The sequence below is a fragment of the Ursus maritimus genome, unplaced genomic scaffold (assembly GCF_017311325.1).
Source record: "Ursus maritimus isolate PB19 unplaced genomic scaffold, ASM1731132v1 scaffold_10, whole genome shotgun sequence".
NCBI lineage: Eukaryota > Metazoa > Chordata > Mammalia > Carnivora > Ursidae > Ursus > Ursus maritimus.
In genome coordinates, this window is record NW_024423344.1 from 1,229,842 (window position 1) to 1,252,572 (window position 22,731).

Consider the following 22,731-nt stretch of genomic DNA (forward strand, 5'->3'; position numbering starts at 1 on the left):
CCTGTAGAAAGAAGATGCCAACAAAAAGCACTGGTTAAAGCTATTCTACCCAAAACTTGAATCAGCACAAAAATCTACTGAATATTTCAAATACAAAAGACTTCAACCAGCAAAGCAGTTGGGCATTAAGCTATGTGGTTTCTTTTAAGTCTTAAAAACATCCAAATTGAGCAAATCAAAAACCTAAGTTCCCTTCTGATCTAATCATTTGCTTACTGAGAATTTTATACAAGGGCTAAATTAGTCGACCTAAAACTCTATAACTATTTGATTACTATAACTATCAAATGTTATTCAATTACTATAACTATCAAATGTTACCTATATTAAACACTTTCATGCTTCTGGCCGTAGTCCAACATGGCTTCTTTGCCCAACTGGGGAACCCATGTTCTCCCTAGTTACAGAACAAGAGTCACCACCGCCCCCATGGCTTCAGCGGCACTGTTTCTCACTTTCCCTTATTCCCTCAACCCCCTTCTCGCCCATTGCCCAGCAGGCAGACCCTCCTCATCTGTATTCCTAGAGGTCTCTGACATCACTATTTTGGCATTCATCTCAGTATTAGTGGTACTCTGCTTTTTTGTTCATAATCTACCAGGCTGTGAGTTTCTTGAAGATATAGTCACCTGTATATTCACCCATGCCTAGCACCATCCATTCCTGGCAGAAGGAGAAATTCGATAAATGTTTGCTAAAATTAAGTTAAAATTAAATCAGAACTAAGATTCTATTATTTAAAATAAATTCAGTAGTATAAAGTATTATTTGTGGTCATTCGATGTTCAACAACAAAATTACATTAGTTCACATGATAGGACAGCTACTTTGTATGAATCATACTCTAAAATAACCAAATTCGTAGTGTAATTCAGTCACCATGCAATAAACTTAAATGGCATTATCACACAGAAGATAAGCTCTTCCTCCTCCATATGACTGATTTCACTCAACTAACATTCGTTGAGTTCTTACTCTATGCCAGATATTATTTTAGTCACTGGGCATACAGCAGTTAATAAGTCAGTCTAGTGAAGAAATACAAAAGCATATAAAAGTAAATTATACAGTATGTTATACAGTAATAAATGCTAAGGAGAAAAATAAAAGCGATGTGGGGGAAGGAGATTTGCAAGTTTACAGAGGGTAGACAGGGAGTCCTCCTCTAGGAGATAAACTCAAGGACCTGGTGGAGGTCAAGGAGTGAGTGGTGCAGCTGTGAGGGGCAGAATAAGACCTGGGCTTCATATTGAAAACCTTCACTCCCAGGATCCCCCCCACCAATTCTTACAGTCTCATCACCACTATCTATCTTGAATTCCCTGGGATTAATCTTGTTATGTGTTTAGACTTATTTACATCAGTCACCAAGAGGAGGACCTGGCTCCTAAGCCACCCTTTATCTCTAACACTCTGATGTCCATGCACATGCCTTATTCCATCTCCAATGCCCACGCAGCCCCAAAGTCCATCACCAGCAAGATCTCCTATTATCCTCAACCTCCTCTCTCACCTTCCTGAGAATACTTCTTCCTATAGAGCCCATACTTTGTACCACTGAGCCTGGAAAAACCACTGAATTCTGAATCTCATATGATTTCACTGTATTACCTATGACTCTTCCTTTATTGTCTACCAAACCTCCAGAGGTCAACAGGGTCCTCCCCTTCATTCCTTAAAATTTTCTGGCTGAGCAACTGGAAGAACAGTGTTGCCATTAACCGAAATGGGGAAAACTAGAGATGAAACATTTTTGGGGGAATGAGAGATCAAGAGTTGAATTTAAAACATTTTTTTAGGACTTTTTTTTTTTTTAAGTTTTTATTATTTTGTGGGGAGTATGAGCGGGGGGAGGGGCAGGAGAGGCAGACTTCCCACTGTGCAGGGAGCCTGATGCGGGGCTCCATCCCAGGACCCTGAGATCATGACCTGAGCCGAAAGCAGACACTTAATCAACTGAGCCACCCAGGCACCCCTGAGTTTCAAACATTTTAAGATGCCTAACAGGCGTTCCAGTCATCATCATATAAGCAGTTGGACACACGAGAATGGGATTCATGGATGAGGTCAAGGCTGTGAAGCATAAATGTGAGTATCCTTAGCTACAGGTGATATTTAAAGCCTTGACACTGGGTGAGATCACTAAGTGACTAAGGGTAGACAAAAAAGAGAAGATGTAGAAAGTATAGTGTTCTTGAGACCAAGTGAAGAAAGTGTTTCAAGGAAGAAAGATCTGTTAAACGCTGTTAATAGATGAAGGGTGAGGAGAACTGAAAACTGACCTTGGAACTGAGCAAAATAAAGGTCATAATAACTTCAATGACAGCAACTTGGGGAAGAGGAAGACTGCAAAAGCTTGGTTGGAGGGAATACATGAAAGAATGAGAAACTGAGGCTAGCTAACTCTTTCCAGGAGTTTTGTTATAAAGAGAAGGAAATAAATAGGACAGTAGCTGCGCAGGGAAGCACGGCGAAGAAAGATTTTTAAGACAGGAGAAATAAAAGCATGTGTGTAGGTTAATGAGGATGGAGAAAGCAAAGAATTACTATAGCATTGTCTTTGAGGAGAGAAAGGAGAAAATCTAGTACCAAAGTGAAATGAAATTCACACTATTTTTCAGATACAATTCTAGACTTAAGATAGATAGATACATAGATAGATAAATAGATATCTCCAAAGGGAAATGAAAAATGGCAATTTGGAGGCAAACGTGTATTTAGCTTTGTACCTAGTACCCGAAAAAAAAAAGATATAAGCAGAAAAAGAAATACAGATGCCCAAACATTAAAAAATGCCCATCATCACTCCATTGAATAGAAATTAAAACAGTAACGACATGCCATTTTTCACATACCAGGTTGGCAAAAACCAAAAATTGCTAAACCCCAGTATGGAAAAGAACTCTTTCATAAAATGTTACTTGGCAATGTAAATTGGTAAAACCTTTTGAAGGGCAATTTGATAATATTGATCCAAACTGTAAAGGCACAGAAACTTTGACTCAGCAATTTCACATCTAGGCATTTTGTGCTATACTGGCACAAGTTCACAACATTTGTAATAAACTGATTAATGTCTTAAATGTCTATTAAGGGAAGACCAGCTAATTACAGTATTCACATTATACAAGGGTTACAGAGAACCAAGTAAGCTTATTAAGTACTGATAGGGGAGTCCTGAATATATACAAGATATATTGTTAAATTGACTTAGGCAAAATGCAAAGCAGTTTATAAGAAATCAGACAAAAAAGTACAATTACCTAGAACTGTACTATCCATTATGGTAGCCACTAGTCACATATGGCTATTTAGCACTTGAAAGTAGCTAATATGACTGAAGAACTGAAAGACAGATGGGGTCATTTTATTAAAACGGATTTAATAGAATTTTAAAACAAGAGACTGCTGTTTCCCTTGTTGCTTTACTGAGTGTAATGACATATACTGAAAATACTTGTGCTACATTTTCTGAAGCAGAATCCTGAAATAGTGTCATGGGTACAGTTGTTAAATCACATATACAAATACTCTGAATCACCAGTTTGTAGAACTGTTCAAAGAAATATAGGACAAAAGGAATGCTTTCAAACTATTCACTAAGCAAAGGCCAAAGTGACAGTGTGATTTTTCTCACTGGTATCACAGTCTGAGATCCACAGCTATTCACATATTTAAAAACACTGCGCTACAAACAACATGGATGAGTAATGTTGAGTCCAAGTCTCAACAAATTCACACTGTATTTCCATTTAATAGGAAGTTCAAGAATAGGCAAAATAAATTTATAAGTACAGAAGTCAGACTCATGGTTATCTAGGTAGCCGGGGTTGGACTGACTGAGAAGAGGCTTCTGCCTTCAGGGTTGATAGGGAGTGTTATTATCTTTACCTGGTGGTGATTACATGGGTGTATACATTTGGGTAGTACACTTAAGATTAAGGCAGTTTACCGAATATCTGTTATTGCTGAATAATTTTTAAAAATCTGTTCTAAGCAAACTAACTCTAATTATTTTTGAGTCGAAAGGTAACAGCTTTTCATCAAAACCAAGTAATCTATGTTAAATTTCAAAGACTTTAGCAGGAAAATTTGAAATCCAAATTTAGAAAGGAGACAAGCTACAAAGTTATTTATTTTGTAACATCAAAAACTAGAAAAGTTCTCTAGATTGAGTTCCTTATCGTTGTGTTGCAGCACTCAAGACATCTGCATCTTAAAACAAACACCTTAAAACAAACTACACTTAAAACAAACACTTCTATCCCTTCATTTTAATTTCATGAATATGATCCTCAAAGTGTATTTACTGTCAGCATGAAGAATAAAAATACTGTTTCACCTTAATCTGCGATTTATTATTAATATTCAGGCAAATAAAGGGAACATATATGTATGTTGCTAAAGGGAACATATATATAGCAAAATGTCTAGAAAGGATTATCATGTGGACTAAGATTTTTTAGATATCAAAATCTGTTTGAAACAAATTCACAGCCTCGAAACCTCCAGACAGTGCTATGTAAACATTCTTTAAGTAGTTTGGGAGAATAAATTCTCTGCATCCTGAAGGGGAAAGTGGACACAGTTAATTCAAAGTCACCCTCCGACCGTATAACTAGTTCATTTGGGAGATGATTTATCAGTCTCCCAAAATACATGTTCTTGGAAACCACGACTCCACAGCAAAGCTTTAAAAGACAGCTCTTGACTGATGATCGTCGGTGACGATCTGCCCTTAATAAGGACAGAAAGCAACGCCACTTTACACTTTCTTTTCGAACGATTGTGTCTCCTACGCTTCTAAACAGCGGCTTGAAGTACAGCCAAAACCACAGGCGGTGACCGTCCCTGAAAGGCAGGCTCCCTACAAAACAGCGTTAAGCTAGGACACAAAACTGATGTTGGCCGCCGCCGCACGGTCGCCCGGCGTCCCGCTCCCTCCGCGCCCCGCCGAGCCAGCCCCAGAGGCCCGGAGCGGGTCCCTCCCACGTCCCGCCAACACTCTTAGATGCAGGGCGGCCACCACACCAGCTCCCCCGCTCCTTTCATCCACAAATTACCGCTCCGCCGTCCCCTGGCCTCTCAGTCCACTCAAACCAGAGCAAGAACCGTCCCTGCATTTATGAATGAGGCGCCACAATCACCACCTAGGGTTGGAGCTCCGCCCCCAGGGACGGCTCCGCCCCCCTTATCCGAGGGCTCCTGGGAAATGTAGTTTCCACCAGCAACCCCTCTGCACTTACGTGCGGGCACTGGGGGACCCACGCAAACTACCATTCCCAGAGGGATCACAGGGGCGGACGTTACCTAAGGGATTCACTGTGAAGCGCCTTCCTGTTGGGCCGCGGGCTAGTAACCGGAGTAGGCGGGAGGCGGGGCGGGAAGGAAAAACCGTTCCTAGAGTGAACTTCCGTGACAGACCGAACCGCCCCCCCCCCGGGCCCCGCCTTGGAAACTAAGGAGAGCGCCTTTGCGAGAAATCTCGATGTTCAGAGAAAAGCAGAGGACACAAGAGACTCAGAGCTAACAGGGTACAGATGGACGCTTTTAGGGGTTATGGGGGCAGAGCAGGGCTTTTTCCTTCAGGTGAGTCTATTTCGTTTTCGGATTTGCCTGGGTTTGACAGTGCTCACAGGCACTCTTCAGGGAAAAGTAACCAGGTGAGAATTCACTCCCAAAATAGTCATCACTCATCATTTCTCGTGCAGCCAAAAAATACATGGTTTGGCTGTGCGTGTCCATTAGATGTTAAAACTCTTTAAGCACTAAAAGTGCAAAATTCAGGAAATGTTTTCTTAATTGCCACCACAGAGGGCTGTGTAGCTGGAAAACACTGCGCTGCAACTTACCGTAGCATACATAACCGGGTTTCGTGTCTGTTTAAATTACCAGTAAGCCAAGTGAAATTTGTTAAAAAAAAAAAAATGCCGTTTATAACAACCACTGTAATCACTTAAATAAACTACCACTGGTTAAAGATAATTTAAAAACACTGTCACAGAAATTTGGCCCCCCCAAATTTTTTTGCTACCTACTTCAAAAATAGACTCTCCCTAAAGCAAGGTTTTGGATTTGCTTTTTTTTTTTTTTTCATTCTAGGTGAGGAAACCGAAGCCCAAGACCTCCAAGATCACACAACTATTTAAGATGCCTTATGAAGATCCAAATGCTCTTCTTCATTTATAATGGACCTTTGGCTTGAAAAATGTTAAAATGTTGTGTTATCTTTTCAGATAGTCACAATATCCTCTAATTGTGTGCCTGTATTTTATGACTGTATCTTTATTCTAATGTAGTATGTAGTACCATTTTGCTTGTTTGTTGAATAAATGGATCTTTTTCCACACTCAAGTCTTAACCAGTTGTTAAATTAAGGTTCTAATGTGTAAGTGTTCACCTGTAGCCCAGGTAAGGAGGAACTTTCAGCTTCTATTCTGCCGGACAATGAAAGATTCAACCTCATCAGCTACTCCCATCCTGTTGCATATTCAAGTATTGATGTAGAGAAAAATGAGATGAAGAGTTCCCATCCAGGGGTTTCAACCACAAATTATCCATTCTGATACAATCCTTTATGCCATCATAGAAGGCAAGAGGGCACTATACTATAATGGTTAAGAGCTCCTGCTTTGGAGTCAGTCAAATTTTACTTATTTTTTTTACCAGTCAGTCAAATCCTAGCTTGATGACTTACAAAACACTGTGTAGTCTTTAGCACTCAACTTCTCAGAAACTCAGTCTTCTCATCTGAAAAATGGGGATGATAACAACAATACCTACCTCATAGATTCATCAAGACTATTAAAGAAGATATATTAAACTTGGCATAACACTTGCCTTGTAGTAAAAATTTAATGAACAGGAGGTGTTTTCACTTTTTAAAAAATCATTTTTTTGAGGTATGACTGACATGCAAAAAGCTCTACATAGTTAATGTATATAACTTGTTGAGTTTTGGAGGTAAGTATTCACCCATGAAACCATCACCACAATCTATACCATAAACATATCCATCAAGGTGCTTTCATTTTTGTCATGACTTCAACTGTTGATGAGCTCATTTTGTCTGCCAAAGCCCACCTCTACAGATCATGTCAAATGGTTTTGTAAGATACAAAATAATAGCATATTATTATCAAGTAATTTGGTAATAATATTATTTTAACATAGTTGATCTGGTTATGAAAGATGTTCAGAGAGTTGAAAAGTTTTCACTGTTAGACTGGTGGTAGTAGAGACTGCTCTGTCAAGGGAAGACAGAGTTGTAGGCCTGGTCAAGGAATGATCTCCATGCTGGCATCATCTAGGCTAGAAAGGATGACTCTAGCAGGATAAGGAGATAACACCGAGAGATTAAAGTACCTCGCCTCTAGGCAAAAGCAAGAAACCCCACAGCCCACTTATCTGTGGGGAGGAGAGGGGGTTCCTCACCAAGGACCCAAACTCAAGATTTCTAGAATTTTATCACAGTAAAGAAGTTTCTATCAACCATATTGGATGCTGAAAGACAATTTTTTAAAAAATCTTGTTTTAATAAAGATAAAATTATTCCTGGTGCACTGGACTTGCAGCAAAAGATCATGGAAACCTATTAGTCGAAATAACAAAGGGATTATCACATCCACTACCTTCTGCAATGTCTGAGCAATAATGTTGAATACACAATAAAGGAGAATTCTAGCCTGAATCACTGCTATGATCATAGCAGAGCAATACTATATTTGTCACACCTATATTGTTACCCTCTTCTTGAACATAATAGTTGAGATTTTTATGTAATTGCCTGATGGTTTTTAAAGCATTCTCTAGGTTTTTATTACACATTTTTAAAAAAAGATTTATTTATCAGGGCACCTGGGTGGCTCAGTAGGTTGAGCCTCTGCCTTCAGCTCAAGGATGGTCTCGGGATCTTGGGATCAAGCCCTGCATCGTCAGGCTCCCTGCTCATTGGAGAGTCTGCTTCTCCCTCTCCCTCTACCCCTCTCCTCCATTCATTTCCTCTCTCAAATAAACAAAATCTTTAAAAAAAAAAAAAGATGTATTTATTTGAGGGAGAGAGTGCACTCGAGCAGGGAGAAGGGCAGAGGGAGAGTGAGAATGCTCAAGCAGACTCCCTGCTGAATGCAGAGCCTAAGGTGGGGCTTGATCCCAGTACCCCGAGATCATGACCTGAGCCAAAATAAAGAGTCACTGCTTAATATACTGAGACACCAGGCGCCCCTGCTTTTCTTACACATTTTTAAACCAGCCCATTTACTTTCCAAAAATATGAAAATTACCAGTTTGCATATCCTAATATCCATATCCAAAATATTGAGTAATTCCTATGTGTCAGGCACATTCTTCTTTGAGTGTTTGGTAGAATTCACCAGTGAAACCAGCTGATTCTGGGCTTTTCTTCGTTGGGTGGTTTTTGATTACTAATTCAATCAATATCTTATATCTATTCATATTTTCTATTTTTTCTTAAGCAAGTGGTGGTAGTTTGTGTGTGTTTCTAAGGTGTTTCTCCACTTCATCTAGGTTATCTAATTTGTTGATGTACATTGTTCATAGATTCTTTTATAACCCTTATTTCTATATTGCATTCCACTGAAGTCAGAGAAAGTATTTGGTATGATTTCGATTATTTAAATTTATTGAAAATTTGTGACATATCTTAGTTTCATGTTCATTTAAAAGAATATGTATTATGTGATTATTGTATGTCCTATATTTGTCTTTTAGATCTTATTGGTCTAAAAAATCTCACTCCTGGCTTTTCTTCTCATGCTTTTCCTCCTAGGCCTTCAGCCTGTCCTTTGCCCCAACTGTTTTTTGGGTTTTGTTGCCCCAGGCAGGAATTTGTTCTTATGCCTTTCAATGTTTTTGAACATTACATCCCCTAAGTAGCTGTTTTTCTGCCCTAAGAACATTTGAGTTAGGGAAAACAAAGGTAAACCCATCATATCAGTCCTTCCCGGAACCCCCACACAGGTCAAAACAAACATAATTCCTTAAAACAAAGTCTCTGCTCCCTCCAGAGCCAGATTATCCAAACTGGGAATGAGGGCTGGCAAAGGGAATGGAGCTAGAGTAAGTGAAAACGTGTAAACATCTCCCACCTTGTTTCAGTGGCCTTTTTCCTTGTTACACATTTACTTGTTTGCTGTAAACTTTGACTATCTTCTGTGTTCTGATAAGGTAGTTTCTGATAGTTTTTGCCCAGTTTTTAAAAATGTTTCTGGGGAAGGATGGACCCTGGGACTCCCTACTGTACCATTTTTGCTGATGGCACCTAAGCTGATTCTTACACCACCCAAAAGGTAATGATGAACCAGGAGCCCCAGTAAAGTACCTTGTCCACAATCCCCTGAGTAATAAATAGTAGAATCAGAATTCAAATCCATACCCTCTCTACATCGTTTCTATTCTCATTTAATTCAGTATCTGGGGAATTTTATTGTTTCCTATTATTTTACCCCCACACTCAATGAATTTCAGCCCCCACCTCTCTGGAATGGCAGATCTATATTTATAACTACTTGAGAACACTACCACAAGTTTCAAATTCAAGAAGTCTTCAGCTAAATTCATTATCTTAACCTCCTGTTTCTCCATTCTCAAACCCTCCGGAATTTGCTTCTTACTTGCTTCCGGGAATTACTCTCACTTCTTAGTTAAATGGCAGCACCATCCACCACTTTTACCAAAGTCCAACTTCGGAGTTAACTCATTGGCCAAATCCTGCCTGAAAGATGCAACTGAAAAAATCCTGGACCCTTGGGGCACCTGGGTGGCTCAGTTGGTTAAGCCTTCGACTTTGGCTCAAGTTATGATCGCGGGGTCCTGGGATTGTGTCCCTTCACGCCCCACCGTGGGCTCCACGCTCAGCCGGCAGTCCGCTGGAGGATTCTCCCCCTCTCCCTCTGCCCCTCCCCCTGCTATCTCTCTCAAATAAATAACATCTTTAAAAAAAAAATCCTGAATCCTCAGTCGGATCCCGGAAGAGAAACCCTACCCGAGCCCAATGCCTAATCCCGGGGCAGCCCCTCAATCCTCCCTAGACAGCACTCAGTGTGGGTCACAGGGCTCGGCCTCGGGAGGCAGCCGAGGGCGGGCTTCCGGCAGCGCTCTTACAGGCAGTGCCTGCGGTGGCCGCGCCTCGGGTCAGCGCTGGGAGCCTGGAGCCCGGAATCCGGAAGCAGTTGGTGCGGGGGCTCTGGGAGCGGGGAGCGCGGGGAGCGTCGGGAACCCGAGCATCAGACGCGAGGAGAACCCCGAGCGTGGAGCGCCAGGAGCAGCGAGCGTCTGGAGTGGGCCGGCTCCCGGCAGGTGCGTGGGCGCCTTGGCTAGATCACCAGTCCCGGCCCAGGCCGGGCCCCGTCGGCTGGCGGGGTAGTCCGGGCCGGGAGGTGGCCGCGTCGACTCCCCCGTGCCTGAGAGGCGGGCTCACCTCTGTGCCGCCGCTGGCCGTGCTTGCGGAGCTATCTTTACCACGCTGGTGGCTGTGGGACTGGAGGCGCGCCCCTGCAGCTCGCGCGGTCGGGGGAGTTGGCGTGTTCTCGTGCGGGTCGCCGGCCCAAGTGACAGGACACAGGTGGGGCCGCCACCGGGAGCTGGTGCTCAGAGCCGGTCTCTGGGCGCGCCCTGGGCTCAGGGAAAATGAGCAGATCGCAACAGAACTTTTCTTGCTTCCAGTAGGCAGACACCCTGTCCTCTTCAAATGGCGTATTTTTAAAGTTAGGTTTGGAAAAGGAAACTTTTCAAAAAAATACAGTATTTTGGTGAATAATCAGGGAATGTAATCAGATCTCAAAATTAGGAACGCCATGGCAGAAATATTCAATATGCATGTTGAAGATCAAAGTTGAAAACTTGGAAATCCGTTAAATACTTTCTGCGGGGAATGCCCAGTAACTCAGCTGGAGGACTGAGTTGGTCCAGAATAACACAGCGCTGCTGAATGTTCAAACTTTTGATTCTGGATTGCAAAATAACAATAAAGATATAAAAATATTTAAAGTGTAGTGTTATGATAAAGGAAAAATTTACTCTCCATATGTGCATGTTGCGGAGAGAGTAGCTGGAATTTGTGAGGAGGAGCTCAGGGAGTTCCTCGGGAGCTGAGGATGTGTGTGCTCTTGTCCTGTGAGCAGAACACAGGGCCTCTTGGATGGAAGACACTCCGAAATCTCATATGTGAACAATAAGCTCTGATGACCACATGAATGAACGCTGACTGTTTAGGAGAAGCTTGGAAAGGAGGGAGAGACTGGTGGCACATGTTTAAGAAAGCTACTAGCCAGGGGGCGCCTGGGTGGCACAGCCGTTAAGCATCTGCCTTCGGCTCAGGGCGTGATCCCGGCGTTATGGGATGGAGCCCCACATCAGGCTCTTCTGCTGTGAGCCTGCTTCTTCCTCTCCCACTCCCCCTGCTTGTGTTCCCTCTCTCGCTGGCTGTCTCTATCTCTGTCGAATAAATACATAAAATCTTTAAAAAAAAAAAAAAAAAGAAAGAAAGCTACTAGCCAGGAGAGGCCACACATTTAAGAGAGACTCCATATACAATCGAAGAAGACAGAAGTCAAGGCCTGACTTGAGATTTCACAGAATTTAATAGTGTTAGTTTCACTTCCTACAATCGGTAGGAAGACAGAAGTCAAGGCCTGACTTGAGATTTCACAGTATTTGAGTGCTAGTTTCACTACCTCCTACAGGGCCTCAGCTGTTAAGAATGGGCCAGAGAGCTGTTTAAAATGTTTGTTTATACTTTGTTTTCACAACAATGCCACTGAACTGTACACTTAAAAATGGTTAAAATGGTAAATTTTATGTGACGCACATTTTACCACCAAAATAAAGGCTAAAATATATCTATACTGTTTGACTCAGTAAGTCCACTTCTGACCATCTATTCTAAGGAAATAGTGACAGAGATTTGGCCAAAAAAATATGTATAAAACATTTTCCTCAAAGTGTATTTATAATAATGAACAATTTTCAGTAACCAAATACCTGATGACTTGGGGGAAAGTTAAATTACACATAGCCACTATGAATATTTTCAAAGACTATTTAGTGTTAATTGGGCAAATTCTCATTAAAAGTTACATAAAAGAAACTAGCTGTAAAATTCAATAATATTCACAAATAACATATTTTTATTAAAATAATTTATAAAATATATTGATACAGGAAAGAATAATATCAAAGATATTGAAAAATATCAAAACAGTGGAGTTGTTTCTCCATGGAGGGATCATAAGTGCTTTTTCAAAACAACTTTACTGAGATAAAATTTCATATCATTAAATTCACCCATTTTAATTGTATGATTCAAAGAGTTTTAATAAGTTGTGCATCATCACCGTAATCTAGTTTAGAACATTTCCAGCACTGTACGTGTTCTTTATTTTTCTTCATACTGGTTAACCTACTTTGGGGGAGAAGTTATGTTAGGAAAGACAAATTCATAGTACTTTCCTAGGAAATTTAAGCAAAACTGAAAAGTAATACAATTTTAGATAAAACTGAAAAGTAATATAATTTAACAAGAATAAAAATTATTTAAGCTCTTCGACTCAGTACTGTTTAGGATTTCAGGACTGTTTTCTAAGGCAATCATTGGAATTACAACAAAGATTTACATGTAAGGGTGTACATCATAGCTTTTTTTCTTAAAGATTTATTTATTTGAGGGGGGGAGTGCAGAGAGAAAGGAAGAGACAATCTTCAGCGGACTCCCCACTGAGCTGATCCTGGAGCCCAAGGTCATGACCAGAGCCAAAATCAAGAGTCAGACAGTTAACCAATTGAGCCACGCAGACGCCCCCATAGCTTTTTTTTTTTTTAAGATTTTATTTATTTATTTGTCAGAGAGAGAGTGAGCAAGCACAACAAGCAGGGGAGCAGCAGGCGGAGGGAGAAGCAGGCTCCCTGCTGAGCAAGGAGCCCAATGCAGGAGTCCTGGGATCACGACCTGAGCCAAAGGCAGAAGGCAGATGCTTAAGCAACTGAGCCACCCAGGCGTCCCTATAGCTTTGTTATTGATACCAAAATTTAGAAGTAATTTGATTGCCCAATAATAGAAATAGTTCATTTATGATACATATCTAAGATAGCCTCTTTTAAAAATGTTTTCCAAGAATAATTAATGATTTAATGCTAAAGACAAAATGCTGACATAAAATGCAAGATAGGTATTGTGAACATGGTATGATTTCAATTTCGATAATAATACAGTCCATTACAGTACATACACATAGAAAAAAAGCCTGGAAAAAAAGGCGAAAGAAGTTAACATGGCCTCTAGGTTTTGAGATTATTTTGCTGTTGTTGTGTAGTTCTGAATTTTCCAAATTTTCCAAGATGAGCATGAATGACTTTTCTATTAGAAAGCATTTTTTAAAAGACCAGGTCAGAGGTCTTAAGAACACACCCAGGACAGATCTGGAGAGGTGGATTCGAGTATCCATGCCCACTTTAGCTTTCCTTGTCCAACGTAGGCAGGGTACATTATGTAGAGACTGTCCTGAACGTTGTTAAAGATTCATAGAATTTAGTGTTTTGTTTGTTTGTTTCTTTACTGTCAGAAGTTAAAACAGGATAGATTAATCTAAATAACAGTGTGATACCTTTCATGGTATCCATCAGCATCTCTCCCATCTATAAACCCTGGTAAATATGAATCAATTCAAATGTAAAAGATAATCAACACATAGGAAATTAGTAAGTATTAATGCTATGGAAAGGCAGAGTTAGATCAAGAGACTTCAGTTTAACCAGACATCATAAGAAAAAAAATGCGAACCCCTAATTTGTTCATTTACTGGACATATATTTCTAGGTCCTAAGTGTGGGGTGGGGCTAAGGAAAAGGGTCCCAGGGAGAAGGAACAGCATGTGCAAAGGCCCTGAGGACCCAACTTGGAGTTTTTCCAACCTGGAGAAAAAGCCAGTGTGACAAGGACAGAGTGAGAGAGAGGTGTGGGAGGAGGCTGTGGAGAGAGGCGAGGCCTTGAACCATGGTAAGAAATTTGAATTTCACTTGAAATGTAATTAAAAAGAAAAAAACTTTACCCAAGCTACAGTGTAGAGGAGCTTAGAGGCAGAGAGGAGCAGAAGTGGGAGAGGAAGTTAGGTCTCTACTGATGGGGGGGCCAGGGTGACAGAGATGAGGAAAATGGATTGATTGCACCTGCTCTGAGAAGGAAATGCTGATGGCCAAAGGAGGTAAGATGGGGAGAAATCACAGGTAGCACCCAGTGGCTTGAGCAGGCAGCAACACCCAGCAGCCACTTACAAAGAGGAGAACAGAGGTAGGCCAAGGTTGTAGACTTGGCAAATCTGGGGTGCCTGAGGTGCACACAATGGGAAGGCAGTGGGCATTTTGTCCTAAATTAGGGGCAATCCTCATATAGACTTCATTCAGGGTCTTGAAGAATGGGCACCATTGCTCAGGCAAGGACACTAGAGTGGGGACTCCAGCCTGGGAGAACTGAGCACTTCAGGACCAGGTGGAGCTGAAGGAGGAACAAGAACCCTGGGCACGTGGTTGGGAGGCTGGGCCCTATAGGTGCCTGCCAACTACCTGCCTTACTCAGACCTGGGAGCCACTTTCCAGGAAACACCAGCTTATTTGGTGGAACCTCTTAGAGATGACTCCAGTTTAATAAAATTGACAAATAGCTACTATGACTTAAATCCAGTATCTCACCATTTATTAGTTTATTAAGTACCTATATATTTCTTTCCATTCAAAATATACCTGTTTTTCTTAGAAGTAATTCTTTTCTGTAAGTGGGAAAATATGACAGTAAAATAAATTAAATTAAAATACAAATATATTTCCATTTAAATATAAGCTGTATATTTTTATTACTAATTGATCAATTTTTCTCTAGAATGGCTTAACAGAAACCCATATAACTAATGGGCCTAATGGGTCTTTTTGATTTTATAGAATTATATATAAAAATCTGTGGTTTCAGTACCACATAATATTAATTTTTAGTTAGATAAATGCTTCTATGTTTTTTTATTATTATAATCATATTTTTATTATGATAGTCACCATACAGTACATCCCTGGTTTTTGATGTAAAGTTCAATAATTCATTAGCTGCGTATAACACCCAGTGTACCATGCAATACGTGCCCTCCTTACTACCCATCACCAGCCTATCCCGTTCCCCCACCCCCTCCCCTCTGAAGCCCTCAGTTTGTTTCTCAGAGTCCATAGTCTCTCATGCTTCATTCCCCCTTCTGATTACCCCCCCTTTCGTTATCCTTTTCTTCTCCTACCGATCTTCCTAGTTCTTATGTTCCATAGATGAGAGAAACCATATGATAATTGTCCTTCTCTGCTTGACTTATTTCACTTAGCATTATCTCCTCCAGTGCCGTCCATGTTGCAGCAAATGTTGAGAAATCGTTCTTTCTGATAGCTGAGTAATATTCCATTGTATATATGGACCACCTCTTCTTAATCCAGTCATCTGTTGAAGGGCATCTCGGCTCCTTCCACGATTTCGCTATTGTGGACAATGCTGCTACGAACATTGGGGTGCATATGGCCCTTCTCTTCACTGTATCTTTGGGGTAAGCACCCAGTAGTGCAATGGCACGTCATAGGGTAGCTCAATTTTTAACTTTTTAAGGGACCTCCACACTCTTTTCCAGAGTGGCTGTACCAACTTGCATTCCCACTAACAATGTAGGAGGGATCCCCTTTCTCCACATCCTCTCCAGCAATTGTTGTTTCTTGCCTTGTCCATTTTTGCCATTCTAACTGGCGTAAGGTGGTATCTTAGTGTGGTTTTGATTTGAATTTCCCTGATGGCTAATGATGTTGAACATTTTTTCATGTGTCTGTTAGCCATTTGTATGTCTTCATTGGAAAAGTGTCTGTTCATATCTTCTGCCCATTTTATGATTCGTTTATTTGTTTCTTGTGTATTGAGTTTGAGAAGTTCTTTGTAGATCTTGGATACCAGTCCTTTATCTGTAGTGTCATTTGCAAATATATTCTCCCATTCCGTGGGCTGCCTCTTAGTTTTTCTGACTGTTTCCTTGGCTGTGCAGAAACTTTTAATCTTGATGAAGTCCCATAAATTCATTTTATCTTTTGTTTCTCTTGCCTTTGGGGATGTGTCATGAAAAAGGTTGCTTTGGCCGATGTCGTAGAGGTTGCTGCCTATGTTCTCCTCTAGAATTTTGATGGATTCCTGTCTCACATCGAGGTCTTTCATCCATTTGGAGTTTATTTTTGTGTATGGTGTGAGATAGTGGTCAAGTTTCATTCTCTTGCATGTAGCTGTCCAATTTTCCCAGCACCATTTATTGAAGAGACTGTCTTTTTCCCACCGGATGTTTTTTCCTGCTTTATCAAATATTAGTTGCCCAAAGAGCCGAGGGTCCATTTCTGGGCTCTCTATTCTGTTCCATTGGTCTATGTGTCTGTTTTTGTGCCAGTACCATGCTGTCTTTGTGATCACAGCTTTGTAGTACAGCTCGAAATCCGGCATTGTGATGCCCCCAGCTTTGTTTTTCCTTTTCAACAGTTCCTTGGAGATTCGGGGCCTTTTCTGTTTCCATACAAATTTAAGGACTTGTCAAATAAATAAATAAAATCTTTAAAAATAAAAAAAGAAAGAAAGAAAGAAAAGAAATCTGGCATTGTGATGCCCCCAGCTTTGTTTTTCCTTTTCAACAATTCCTTGGCGATTCATGTCCTTTTCTGGTTCCACACAAATTTAAGGGCTGTTTGTTCCAGTTCTTTGAAAAATGTCATTGGTATTTTGATCGGGATAGCATTGAAAATGTAGATTGCTCTGGGTAGCATGGACATTTTAACTATGTTAATTCTTCCAATCCATGAGCATGGAATATTTTTCCAACTTTTTGTGTCTTCCTCAGTGTCTTTCAAGAGTGATTTATAGTTTCTAGAATATAGGTCCTTTACGTCTCTGGTTAAGTTAATTCCAAGATAACATATGATTTTTAGTGCTATTGTAAATGGAATGGATTCCCTAATTTCTCTTTCTTCGGTCTCGTTATTCGTGTATAGAAATGCAACTGATTTCTGAGCATTGATTTTGTATCCCGCCACATCACAGAATTGCTCTATAACTTCTAGTAGTTTGGGGGTTGATTCTTCTGGGTTTTCCATATAGCGTATCATGTCATCTGCGAAGAGAGACAGTTTGACTTCTTCTTTGCCGATTTGAATACCTTTTATCCCTTTTTGTTGTCTGATTGCTGTTGCAAGGACTTCTAGTACTATGTTGAGTAATAGTGCGAGGGGGGGGCATCCTTGTCGTGTTCCTGATCTTAAGGGAAAGGCTTCCAGCTTTTCCCCATTGAGAATAATATTTGCAGTAGGCTTTTCATAGATGGCTTTTATGAGCTTGAGAAATGTACCCTTTATTCCTACACTCTGAAGGGTTTTAATCAGGAAAGGATGCTGTATTTTGTCAAATGCTTTTTCGGCATCGATTGAGAGGATCATATGGTTCCTGAGTCTTTTCTTGTTGATATGATGTAATGATCTATCACACTGATAGATTTGCGAATGTTGAACCACCCTTGCATCCCAGAGATGAATCCCACTTCGTCATAATGGATAATCCTTTTAATGTACTGTTGGATCCTATTAGCTAGGATCTTGTTGAGAATTTTGGCATCCATATTCGTGAGGGAAATCGGTCTGTAATTCTGCTTTTTGATGGGGTCTTTGCCTGTTTTGGGGATCCAAGTAATATTTGCCTCATAGAATGAAATTGGTAGTTTTCCTTCTGTTTCTATTTTTTGAAATATGTTTAGGAGAATAAGTATTATTTCTTATTTGAATGTTTGGTAGAGTTCCCCAGGGAATCCATCAGGCCCTGGCATTTTGTTTTTTGGAAGGTTTTTAATCACCTTTTCAATCTCTTCATAATTAATTGGTCTGTTTAAAAAATCAATTTCTTCCTGTTTCAGTCTTGGTAGTTTATAGGTTTCCAGGAAGGCCTCCGTCTCTTCCAGGTTATTTAATTTATTGGCATAAAGCTGTTGATAAAAGTTTCTAATGATCCTTCCTGTTTCATTGGTGTTGGTTGTGACCTCTCCCTTTTCATTCATAATTTTATTAATTTGGGTCCTTTCTCTATTCTTTAGGGTAAGTCTTGCCAGTGGTGTGTCTATTTTATTTATTCTTTCAAAGAACCAGGTTCTAGTTCTGTTGATCTGCTCTACTGTGCTCCTGGTTTCTAATTCATTGATCTCTGCTCTAATTTTGATCAGCTGCTTTCTCGAGCATGGATTAGGCCTGTTCTTCTGTTGCTGTTCCAGCTTCTTGAGGTGAGAATATAAAAACTGCATTTTAGATTTTTCTATTCTTTTGAGTGAGGCTTGGATGGCTATGTATTTTCCCCTTAGGACTGCCTTTGCACTGTCCCATAGGTTTTGGACCGTTGTGTTTTCATTCTCATTGGTCTCCATAAATTGTTTAAATTGATTTTTGATTTCCTGGTTTATCGAGTCATTCTTGAGCGGGATGGTTCTTAGTCTCCAAGTATTTGAGTTTCTTCCAAATTTTTCCTTGTGACTGAGTTTCAATTTCAAAAGCATTGTGGTCTGAGAATATGCAGGGAATAATTTCAGTCTTTTGGTATCAGTTGAGACCTGTTTTGTGACCCAGAGCATGATCTATTCTTGAGAATGTTCCATTAGCATTAGAATAGAGTGAGTATTCTTTTGTTCTGTGGTGTAGTGTTCTTTATATATCTATGAGGTCCAACTCATCTAGTATGGCATTCAAAGCTCTTGTTTCTTCGTTGATTTTCTGCTTAGGTGATCTATCTATTGCTGATAGTGGAGTGTTGAGGTCCCCTACTATTAACGTATTTTTATCTATATGTCTCTTTATTCTGGTTAAGAGTAAGCTTGTGTATCTTGGTGCTCCCCTGTTGGGGGCATATATATTTATAATTGTCATATCCACTTGTTGGATACATCCTTTAAGAATAATATAGTGCCCTTCTGTATCTCTAACTATAGTCTTTAGTTTAAATCCAATCTGTCTGATATGTGAATTGCTACCCCAGCTTTCTTTTGAGGTCCATTGGCATGAAAGATGGTATTCCATCCATTTACTTTCAGTCTGGATGTATCTTTAGGTTCAAAATGAGTCTCTTGTAGACAGCAAATGGATGGGTCATGTCTTTTTATCCAATCTGCAACCCTGTGTCATTTATGGGAGCATTTAGGCCATTTACATTTAGAGTGATTATTGAGAGAGATGATTTTAATGATGCCATGTTACCTGTAAAGTCTTTGTTTCTACAGATTGTGACTTTCTGTTCTGTATCACTCTTGGGGCCTTTTTACGTTTATAGAACCCTCCTTAATATCTCCTGTAGGGCTGGTTTCATGGTTATGATATTGGTCAGTGGCTGGCGATTCTGGAAGGTCTTTATTTCTCCATCAATTCTGAATGACAGCCTTGCTGGATAAAGGATCCTTGGCTGCATGTTTTTCTCTGAAAGAGCTTTAAAAATGCCCCCACCCCAACCCTTTCTCTCATTCCAGGTCTGTGTAGACAGGTCTGACGTAATTCTGATACCTTTGCCTTGGTACGTGAGAAATTTCTTTGCCCTGGCCACTTTCAATACTGTATCCTTGGATCTAATATTTGCGAACTGCACTATGACGTGACGTGGCGTAGGTTTGTCGTGGTTGAGCTTGGGAGGGGTCCTCTCTGCCTCTTGGACACGAATGCTTGTTTCCTTTGCTAGATTGGGGAAGTTTTCAGCTACAATTTGTTCAAATATCTCTTCTAGACCTCTGTTTTTCTCCACCCTCTTGGAGATGCCAATGATTCTGACATTGGAACGTTTCATTGAGTCAGTAATCTCCCGTAACCTACATTCTTGAGTTTGGATTTTTTTGAGCCAAGTTTCTGTTTTAGTTTTCTCTTCTACTAACCCATCCTCCAATTCACTAATTTATTCTTCTGCCTCATTTACCCTGGCCATCAGAGCCTCTAGTTTTGACTGCATTTGATTCATACTATTTTTAATTTCTGCCAGATTCGCTCTCATTTCTGCCCTTAGAGATTCTATATTCTCGTTAATATTTTCGTTAATATTTTTTTCAAGTCTATACATCATCTTGACCATTGTTACTCTAAACTCCATTTCTGATAATTTGGTTATATCCATATCCATTAGTTCTGTGGCAGAGGCCACAGACTCATTGTCTTTTCTTTGCTGGGGGGGGATTTCTCCTTCTCGTCATTCTGATGAGGAGAGGTTGTGGGGTTGCCCAGAGACCAAATTATTGACCAGGACCCAGGCAGTGTGCACTTGTTTTATAGGGACCTTAGAGATGTTAGCTTCTTGATTTTTCAGCCTGCCTTCTGGGCGAGGGGGCCTGCCGCGCCGATACTCAGGCAACCCTGTTTGGGTAGAGTCTCCGCGTCCCCTGTGAGGGGGGATGGGGATGGGCACTCTCTGAGTCGGTATTTCCAGGCTTTTGTTCTCTGGCGGCTTTCCCTGGCGGTTTGCTGTGCCTCTTCTGAGAGTCAGAGCAGCAGTGGCCGAATCCCAGCCTCCGTCTTAGAACAGAGGGATTGCAGTCTGCTCTCCACTGGGCTTTTCTGGCGACTTTAACTGTGTTTCTGTTGGTGCTGCTAAACCCTACAGCGTCCCGGGCTGTGCGCCGCACAGCTGGCATCCCAGCCCTCACTTCCAGGGCCGGCACATTTCTGTCCTTTGTGTTTCTAACACCGCCAGCCGCCAGCTGCCCCCGCCCCCCGCACACGCTCTGGAGCTCTGTTTCAGTGTGGTTCACACGCACCCCGGAGCTCCAGTTCTCAGACTGGTTGTTCGCGTTCCCCGGCTCATGGTCACAGTCTGCTCTCTCGAGGGTGCTGGTCCCTGAGTCAGCCTGCTCCCCAGTGCAGGTGGCTACCGCTTCCCGGTGCCCGAACGCAGCGGCTCCCTCCCCCTTCCCTTTATCTTGCTATATCTGTGCGCGGATTCACGGCTCCCCACTTCGTACCTCAATACTCAGCACTGGAGATGTTCATTTGTAGAGATCCAGATGTATCTTCCTGCGTCTCAGGCCGATTCCGTGGGTGTTCAGGATGGTCTGGTACCTATCCAGCTCGACTCGGGACCAGCTGAAAAAGGGGTCCCCTACTCCTCCGCCATCTTAACTCCCTCTCCTATGACCTATCAGTGCTTCTATGTTCTTAAACCACACACTGATCTGAACTGAAATCTATATGTTTTCATTAAGATGTATAGTATGAGCTTATACCAAAGTATTTTGGAGTGCCATAGTATCAGCCATGAAGCTAGAAATGATTCTAAAACCAACATACTTATTGCAAGTTTGATCATTGTTCAATTTTTGTAGTTAAAAGTTGTTGCAATTTGTCTTTTTAAAATAATGCCCAGCTTCCCATAGTTTGCATATAGAACAATTCTGAATTCACTGTCTTTTATATTCACTGAAAAGAGAATCCTTTATTTTTTTCCCACAGACTCACCAGAATTTTATCATAATGTGGTTTGTTTATTTATTATTTAAATTCACTTTCATTAACATATACTGTATTATTAGTTTCAGAAGTACAATTTAGTGATTCATCAGTTGCATCTAACACCTAGTGCTCCTTACATCAAGTGCCCTCCTTAATGCTCATCACCCAGTTACCCCATCTCCCCACCTGCCAGCAATTGTCAGTTTGTTCCCTATAGTTAAGAGTCTGTTATGGCTGGGGCGCCTGGGTGACTCAGTCAGTTAAGCATCTGAATCTTGGTTTTGGTTCAGGTCATGATCTTGGGGTCTTGGGATCAAGACCTGCACTGGGCTCTGTGCTCCACGTGGAGTCTGCTGGAGATCCTCTCTCTCAAATAAATAAATAAAATCTTTTTTTTTAAAGTCTCTTATGGTTCCCCCCCCGTTTTAAGCTTATTTTTCCTTCCCTTCCCCAATGTTCTTCTGTTTTGTTTCTTAAATTCCACATATGAGTGAAATCATATGGTGTTTGTCTTTCTCTGACTGACTTATTTCACTTAGCACAATACCCTCTAGTTCCATCCATGGCATTGCAAATCACAAGATTTCATTCTTTTTGATGGCTCAGTAACATTCAATTGAGAATCTTTTAAAACCATGACTTGAAACTTTTTTTCCTACAGGATGACTGTGAGGATCTTTGCAAATTGTACCTTCTGTTTGAAAGTCAAGCACCTACCTCGTCAACAGAAGAAAAAACTGCAAAACGACATTAAGGAGAATGGTGGAATTTTTTCCTTTTTATTAAATCCTCAGGTATTTGCAAATTTTGTAAGAACTGTGTGATAAATACTGTGCATTAAGGGAGGGTAGGTCAAGGTGCTTGGCTGGCTCAGTGGGAAAAGCATGTGTGACTCTTGATCTCGGGGTCTTGACTTCAGGCCCCATGTTGGGCATAGAGCTTACTTAAAATAATAAATTACTATTTTATTTTTAAAAAGGGAGAATGGGTCATGGTTAGGAGGGTAAGCAGAGAAAATTGGCCACAGGAGAAAGTAACTGAAGGCAGGTGAAATTGTGACATCGCCAACAGGGAAGTTGGGCTGGAGAAAGGCAGAGGAGGAAAGACCACACGTCCCACCTTCTCTCCATTCCCTTGAGCTGTAGGGAAATCCCACACACCTTGTGAATTTGAGGTTATTAGAGTACAGCCGAAGACCTAAAGAGAAATAACTTCAGA

The 22,731-nt window shown here is 40.9% G+C and overlaps 1 protein-coding gene and 1 long non-coding RNA gene across 2 annotated transcripts in view; both read left to right on the forward strand.

Moving 5' to 3' along the window:
• Positions 1-5,237: 5,237 nt before the first annotated feature.
• On the forward strand, positions 5,238-6,349 carry LOC103664266. The gene is made up of 2 exons (XR_568957.2): positions 5,238-5,663; positions 6,103-6,349. It is a non-coding gene; the product is annotated as an uncharacterized LOC103664266 (long non-coding RNA).
• Positions 6,350-10,185: 3,836 nt separating this feature from the next.
• Positions 10,186-22,731, forward strand: part of PARP4 (poly(ADP-ribose) polymerase family member 4) — a 127,280-nt gene continuing 114,734 nt past the window's right edge. Inside the window, exons 1-2 of the mRNA XM_008692105.2 lie at positions 10,186-10,317; positions 22,175-22,307. Of these exons, the coding sequence (XP_008690327.2) occupies positions 22,176-22,307 (132 nt within the window). The 5' untranslated portion in view covers positions 10,186-10,317; position 22,175. The remainder of the gene's footprint in view (positions 10,318-22,174; positions 22,308-22,731) is intronic.